This window comes from Quercus lobata, chromosome 3, assembly GCF_001633185.2.
Source record: "Quercus lobata isolate SW786 chromosome 3, ValleyOak3.0 Primary Assembly, whole genome shotgun sequence".
Lineage (NCBI taxonomy): Eukaryota > Viridiplantae > Streptophyta > Magnoliopsida > Fagales > Fagaceae > Quercus > Quercus lobata.
Window position 1 is genome coordinate 44,175,235 of NC_044906.1, and position 7,631 is coordinate 44,182,865.

The 7,631-nt window shown below is 37.4% G+C and overlaps 1 protein-coding gene across 1 annotated transcript; it reads right to left on the minus strand.

The window, feature by feature from the left end:
• Positions 1-484: 484 nt before the first annotated feature.
• On the minus strand, positions 485-1,850 carry LOC115981882. Its single transcript, XM_031104302.1, has 2 exons — positions 1,400-1,850; positions 485-1,157 (listed from the first exon to the last, which is right to left on the minus strand). The coding sequence occupies exons 1-2, from the start codon at positions 1,790-1,792 to the stop codon at positions 579-581; spliced, it is 972 nt and encodes a 323-aa protein (XP_030960162.1). The 5' UTR covers positions 1,793-1,850; the 3' UTR covers positions 485-578.
• Positions 1,851-7,631: the final 5,781 nt, after the last annotated feature.

The following is a 7,631-nucleotide window of genomic DNA, read 5'->3' on the forward strand; positions in this document are numbered from 1 at the left end:
CACAAACATTTATACTCGTAGAGTGACCATCGCATTAAAGGTGTGCAGTAATACTAATGTTCTTAGAATATTGGTTTATAAGCTATTTTTAGAAACATTTTATTAGGAAAATGATAAAATAATAATTGTTGGTGATAACTTTTTATATTTCCCATTAGAATGATTTTAATACTTTTCTATTATAGTTTATTAACAATTGCTCTAAAATAAATCAGTTAACATAACCCTTCATGTGTATATACTTCCATACACGTGAACACGTCAACCCCAAATTTAGCTCTCCCTCTCGTGCTTCCATTCCAATCAATTAAATATCGCAAGAAAAATCCAACTACCAATCAAAATTTTGAGAGTTGAAAGTAGACAAACTTCAAGAAGAACTGGGCTTTTTATTTATTTTATTTTTTAAAGAAAAATATAGACATGTTTCTGCAGCTTATTTACAAAAAAAAAAAGAAAAAGAAAAAAGTCATCTGCTGGCGGACTTTAGCAAAACAAATAGGTTAAGAAGTAACATGAACACTCCCGGCCATATGATATGATTGATCGATTACAAAAAAAAAAAAAGAGATTGGAGTCTAGTGGTTTCTCTCAAGAAATCCTCCTAGGATCACCTTCTTCTTGTACTCCTCGGAATCATAACGATAATATTGATATTGTGAATTGAGATTCCTTTTTTTGAAACATGGGACGAAATAACACCATGCAGAAGTACAAAGAATGGCACAGAATCGACCCCAAAGTAACATTATCAATAAGGTCACCATAATTATAGATAAACCAACCAGTACTGGGTCAAACTGCTGCTTCTTCTTCTTCTTCTTCTTCTGAGCTATTATTAATAATGCATCATTTTGCCGAGTATTCTTGGATGGCGACGTGGCTCTTCTTTCGTTCCTACATGTGGGTCCCACACCCGTAGGCTTGATGAGTTTGGATTTGGGTTTGAATTCGGAATTGAGCTTAAACTTATTAGGGTCCGGTGGCGAACCGGGTTGATGAGTGGACCCAGTTCTTATCGCTTCTATTTTCCGACAAAAAGACGATCGCTTTTTATGCTTGTCATCTTTGGACGCATCCACACGGACATGTTCCAATTTCGAGTTGATGTTGTTTTGTTCAGAAATATTATTATTAGGCTCGTGCCTTTTCTGAATCTGAAACCCCAAATAAAGCAAAGAAACACTTAACGCGTGCTAGTACAGTAAAAGGTAATAACAAGACCCAACGTCGACATTCTTTGTTTGAAGTGTTGAACTAATAATATATATATTATGCTGAATTTGTGCATATATATATATATATTAATTATGACTGGCCTGGTTCTCGTTTTAAATAATTTTGCCCACAAAAAAAGAAAAAGAAAAAGAAAAAAGAATTAATGAATGAAATCAGATACCTGATCTTGATGAATAAGCTGATGATGATGAGGTAGTACTTGTATTTCGTTATTAGAAGGATTAGGAACCTCCTTATCATGAGGCACATCTGGTTGAGAATTAAAGTTGGATATTGAGTTTGAAGAAAATTTGGAGTTGGAGTTGGAGTTTGATGGTTTGTTGTCGAATTCAAGCGGCACGGTTCTGGTGGTGGACTTCTTCATGCTGAACCTTGTCCAAAAAGACCAACGTGCCTTCTTCTTTTTCTTCTTCTTCTTCATGCCATCGGATTTGATATTGGCTTCCTTTTTGTACTCTAATACTATGTTATTATTATTAGAACATCCAAAGCAGCTTAGAAAATTGTTGGTTTTGGGTTTGTTTTGAAGGGTTTTCTTTTGGGTTTTTGCCATGGATATTGATGGAACAGATTGAAGAGAGAAAGAGTACTCGGCATGGAGAGGTGTGATATTATGAAGACTGAAATATATGGTTTAATTGGCTCACTTTCTCTGAATATTTATTAATTAATATATACAATTTAATGCTATGTACGTATAAATATTGCATATATATATATAAAAGTAAAGGTATTTATTTAATTACCTCCACGTTGTGTTTTAGTTGGTTTTTGATTGGTAGTGAGAATGGGTTGACCTAGGTAACAAGCTAGCTAGCTAGGAGGGATGACTTGGACTTGGTAGCTTTAGTTTTAGTCTTAGTCTTTACACGCTTTTCATCACCTTCTAGGCTTCTACATTGATAATAATGATATATGCCTTGCTCTACACTGCAACTCTCAACTGGCTACCATGTTTAAAAAAAAAAAAAAAAAAAAACTAAAACTGGCTACCATGTTAAATCAAGCTATACTAAAAAAAAAAAAAAGAAGCTATACTCAAATTGATTGAAACCCATCATTTTTCTAGTTAATTAATTTACTATAAATATATCACTTTCATAATTATGCATTAATAATTTCTTAAAGACTCTTTCTAACTATTTGAAAGTTTTCGGAATCTATGCAAATTAATCATTTAGAATCAATCACCATTCACCAATACAAAGTCAAGAATAATGAAGGTGGAAGTGAAAGTGAAACAAATGTCACATTAATTTATATTCTCTTTGTTGACCGTTAATTAGCTAAAAACAATTAGCACTGACGACCTTTTGGATATACACTGTCATGAATAATTAGCACTGTCATGAATAGTGACTTGATATTTAAAAAATGAACCAACTAATTTGTTTAACCAATAAAAACCTTTTGACTTTAGTTACAAAGGGATTTTTTCTTCTCAACTAATCACTTAAAAAATAAATTTTTCTCCAATGTTACCTACTTTAGGTACCTACTCCGTAATTATCAAAATGATAGATTGAAACCTAGCTGAAGTGATAGATCCTAGTCATTTTTAATACTATACAAAATATCATTTCTGACAAACGAAAGATTTTGAATATTCAGTCTGAATATCAATTATGTACTAAAAAAAAAAAATTACAAATCTTATTACGAAAGGAACAAACATAGACACACCAAACATAGATTAAGGGTCCGTTTGGATACAGCTGAAAATTAAAAACTGAAAACTGAAAAACACTGTAATAAAATAATTTTTAAATGTGTGAATAGTACCGTGAGACCCATTTTTAATGAAAAAATTGCTGAAAAGTGAAATTTGTGGGTTCGTAAACAGTTAAATTTGTTCTGAAAATGTGAAAAAAGTCAAACTTTGTTGCTACTGTTCATGAACAGTAGCCGTGTTGGTTTCTCAAACGCGTACCAAAAAAAAAAAAAAAAAGAACAGAAAATGCAAAACGTGCGTTTGGGAAACGCAAACGCGCTTCCCAAACGCACACTAAGTGTGTGTTTAGATACTGCTTATTTTGCTGAAAACTGAAAACAATAAAAATAAAAAATTATTGTTCATGCATGAAAGTACTGTTCACATACCTGATTGCACTGTTCATGTCCTATGAACAGTGCAATAGGCTCTGGTAAGAAAAAAAAAAAAAAAAAAAACTGAAAACGCAAATAATCTGGACGTGGACGCGCAAACCAAACTGACCCTAAGTATATGTTTGGATTCAACGTTTGCGTCAGCACGTTTCCTTTTTTTTTTTTGATGCACGCGTTTCACTATTTCAGGAGACATAGAGCACTGTTCATGCACTGTTCACAGGACCCACAATCATTTTATTTTATTTAAAAAAAAAGGGTCACACGGCACTATTCACACATTTAAAATTTATTTTGTTACAATATTTTCAGTTTTCAATTTTTAGTAAAATAAGCTGTATCCAAACGGACCTTAAACATAGACTTTTATTAAATGAACAAACGAAGATATAGAGAAAGCATCCTCCAACAAAACATGAACATTTTTGGCAAACAAAATCACTTGATAGACATACCAAATGATTAAGTTGAAATCATAATAACCCTGTATAATAATGATAAAAACAAGACGTGCTCTATGTGAGATGGTCTTATTTGTAGCACGAGACGTGCTCTATGTGGCCAATTCATTCCAGCAGCCTCATATCATTTAATTATAAAATGGAAATCAAAATTTGAAGTAATTAATAAAGGAGGAGGTAGTTAATAAAAGTCAGTTGTATAAGTGCTTGTGAAGTGTGAGGGAGTGTAAAGACTGGGGTTCAAGTCTCTAGAGAGTTTCACACGTATATTATAAATTTCTATCTTATAAAAAAAAATAATAATAATAAAAAAGAAGAAGAAGAAGATGAGAGAGTGAATGGAGATACCCAACTCTTTATTAGTTACCCAACTCTTTATGACACTTGACTTGAATGAAGATACTTATTGACTTTACGAAACTAACCTGGAAAAAAGGGGAGAGAGTGATCATGCCTAGTCCTGATTCTCATGCCTATACAACCCACATAAGTGTGTGTATATATAATGGCACTATATAATATGAGGCAACTGTACTTGCAATTTGATTTCTTTTTTTATTTTTTTGGAAAATTAGAGGAAATCAATCACTTTAAATAATAATTAAAAAACCATAGAAAGAACAAAAAGAGTTAAAGCTGCATAATTATTATTTTCTTAATTATGACAATTCCCCCCCCCCCCTCCCCAATTTGAATGAGTTTAGGTAAATTTCTACAGGAGATATTCAGTTAAGTTGAGGTTCTTCAAATATGATTCTACAAATAGTAATTTTAGAAATTCCTATGAACTGAAGACCATTATCCAAGATGAGGGAGTGGGGGACCCCGAACCGGGTAACAACATTTTTCCAGATGAACTTTTTGGCGTCCACATCTCTGATGTTCGCTAAAGGTTCAGCTTCAACCCATTTAGTAAAGTAGTCAGTGCCAACGAGCAGATACCTTTTGTTCCTTGTTGCCTTGGGAAAGGGTCCGATGATATCCAAGCCCCATTGAGCAAATGACCAAGGGCTAGACAGTGGATTGAGGATCCCTCCTAATTGATGTATGTTTGGCGCAAATTTCTGACACTAGTTACACTTCTTCACGTATTCATGTGCTTCTTTCTGCATGTTTGGCCACCAGTAGCCTTGGGTGATAGCCCTATGAGATAAGGACCTGCCTCTTGTGTGACTTCCATAAATCCCTTCGTGTAATTCCTCCAGTATTAGTTTTGAGGCCTTAGGGTGTACGCAGAGCAAGTATGGTTCAGAAAATGAACGTTTATATAGCTTCTGGTCCTCGGATAGCCAGAATCGAGAAGCTTTTCTCCGTATTTTGTCAGCCTCGGTCTTCTCTTCAGGTAAGATGTCTTCCTTCAAAAACAGTACTAGAGGGTCCATCTAATTAGGTCCCACTCTGACCTGGTGGACATGGATCACTTCTCTCTTCATCACTGAGGGTTTGTATAAATTTTCCACAAGGATGACCCGGGGTAAACTTTGAGCTGAGGAGGTGGCAAGCGTGGCCAAGGAGTTGGCATGTGTGTTTCCACTTCTAGGGATATGCAGTAAGCTAAAAGAATCGGAACGTGACTGTAGGCGCTTAACTTGGTCTAAGTATTCTTGCATTTTTTCGTCTCTTGCTTCTAATTTCCCATTCACTTGGCCAACGACCAGTCTTGAGTCCGAGAACATGTTTATTGCTTTTCCGCCCAGTTTCTGAACCATGGACATCCTTTCCAGTAGGGCCTTATACTCAGCCTCATTATTCGTGGCCGAGAAACCTAGTCTTAGTGATTTTTCGATGGTAATTCTTTCAGAAGAAATTAAAACTAGCCTCACTCCGGAGCCTCTTTAGTTCGTTGCGCCATTAACATATACTTTCCAGCATGTGTGCCCTTGTAGAGAGATTGCGCCAACTAATTTTTTATCCATGTCTTGCGTCTCTACTTCTTCTTCTTACGAGAGTTCAGCAAATTTAGCCACAAAATCTGCGAGGACTTGGCCCTTAATGGAGGTATGAGGCATGTACTTAATGTCAAAAGCCCCTAGAATCATGCCCCACTTAGCAACTCTCCCTGTATAATCAGCACTCTGAAGTATGGATCTGAGCGGAAGCTGGGTTAGAATGATAACTGTGTGTGTTTGGAAGTAATAAGGAAGCTTTCGTGTAGCTTGAACCACCGTTAGGATGGCCTTTTCTAGTGGTAAGTAACGGATCTCAGCCTCATGCAATGATTTGCTTACGTAATAAACTGGTCGTTGTACGCCATCATTCACTCGTATGAGCACTAGGCTTACTGCATGAGGGGCCATTGCGATGTAGGCGAACAAGACTTCATCGGCCTCAGGACTGGACATGATTGGTGACCGGGATAGATATTCTTTATGTTGTTGAAAGGCTAAAGCACATTCCTCGGTTTACTCGAATCCCTTCCATTTATTCATCAAGAGGAAGAAGGGTCTGCACCTGTCTGCCGACCGAGAAATAAAACGGTTTAAGGCAGCAATCATGCCGGTAAGCCTTTGGACCTCTTTGGAATCCCGAGGCGATTCTAAACTGTTGATAGCCCTGATTTGATTGGGACTGACCTCGATCTCCCTGTGGGTCACCATATAGCCCAAAAATTTTCTCGATCCTACCCCAAATGAACATTTGGATGCGTTGAGACGTAGCCTGTGTCTCCTCAGAATTTCAAAGATGTCTCTGAGGTCTCTTGCTTGCTCGGACACCATCTTACTCTTTACCACCATATCATCTATATAGACTTCAATGCTCTTACCCAGCTGCGGCTCAAACATTCTAGTCATCATTCTCTGGTAAGTGGACCTTGCATTTTTTAAATCAAAAGGCATCACCTTGTAATGGTAGTTTCCAATGGAAGTGACAAAAACTGTCTTTTCTTGGTCGTCTATGGCCAGTGGTATCTGATGATATCCTTGAAAGGCATCTAAGAAGCTCATCCAAGGATGGCCCGCAGTCGCATCTACCAATTGATCTATCTATGGCATAGGAAACGAATCTTTTGGGTAGGCTTTATTCAGATCTGTGAAGTCTACATAGACTCGCCATTTTCCGCTCTTCTTCTTTACCACTACAGTATTGGCCAACCACTTAAGGGAAAAAAACTTCCTTGATAGCCCCTGCTTTTTTAAGCTTTATCACCTCGTCCCTAATAGCATCAGCATGCTCTTTTGACGGGCGTCGAGGTGGTTGCTTCTTGGGAGTAACGGATGGGTTAACGTTTAGATGGTGGCAGATGAAGCTCGGATCAATCCTTGGGGCCTTGTAGGCGTCCCACGCAAATACGTCCACGTTTTCTCTAAGAAACCCAATTAGCTCTTCTCTCTCTTGGAGAGGTAGTTTCGAGCCGACTTGAAAGAATTTTTCAGGATCAATGCCAACAGCTACCTTTTCTAGATCCTCGCATTTTGCCTCATCGATTGATCCATTACCGGGCAATGCCGGGGTGGCTGATTGCTATAAACCCCTTTCAGTGGAGGCCGAGGACTCGGTATTGGGTTGGCGTGAGATGACAGCCACCATGCACTGTCTGGCCATGGTTTAATTTCCCACAATCTCTTTAACCTGGCTCTCCGATGGGTACTTCACCTTCTGGTGCAGGGTAGAAGAGACAGCTCCTAAGGCATGAAGTGAAGGTTTAGCCATAATAATTGTACAGGGTGAATAAGCGTCAATTACAATGAAATCCACCTCTATCACGTCCGAACCGGTTTGTATAGGCAGTCTAATCTGGCCTCTTGAAGTAACGGTCTTTCCCTCGAAACTTACCAGAGGGGAATTGTATGTCGTTAGGTCCTCGGATTTTAAGTTCAGCCCCTT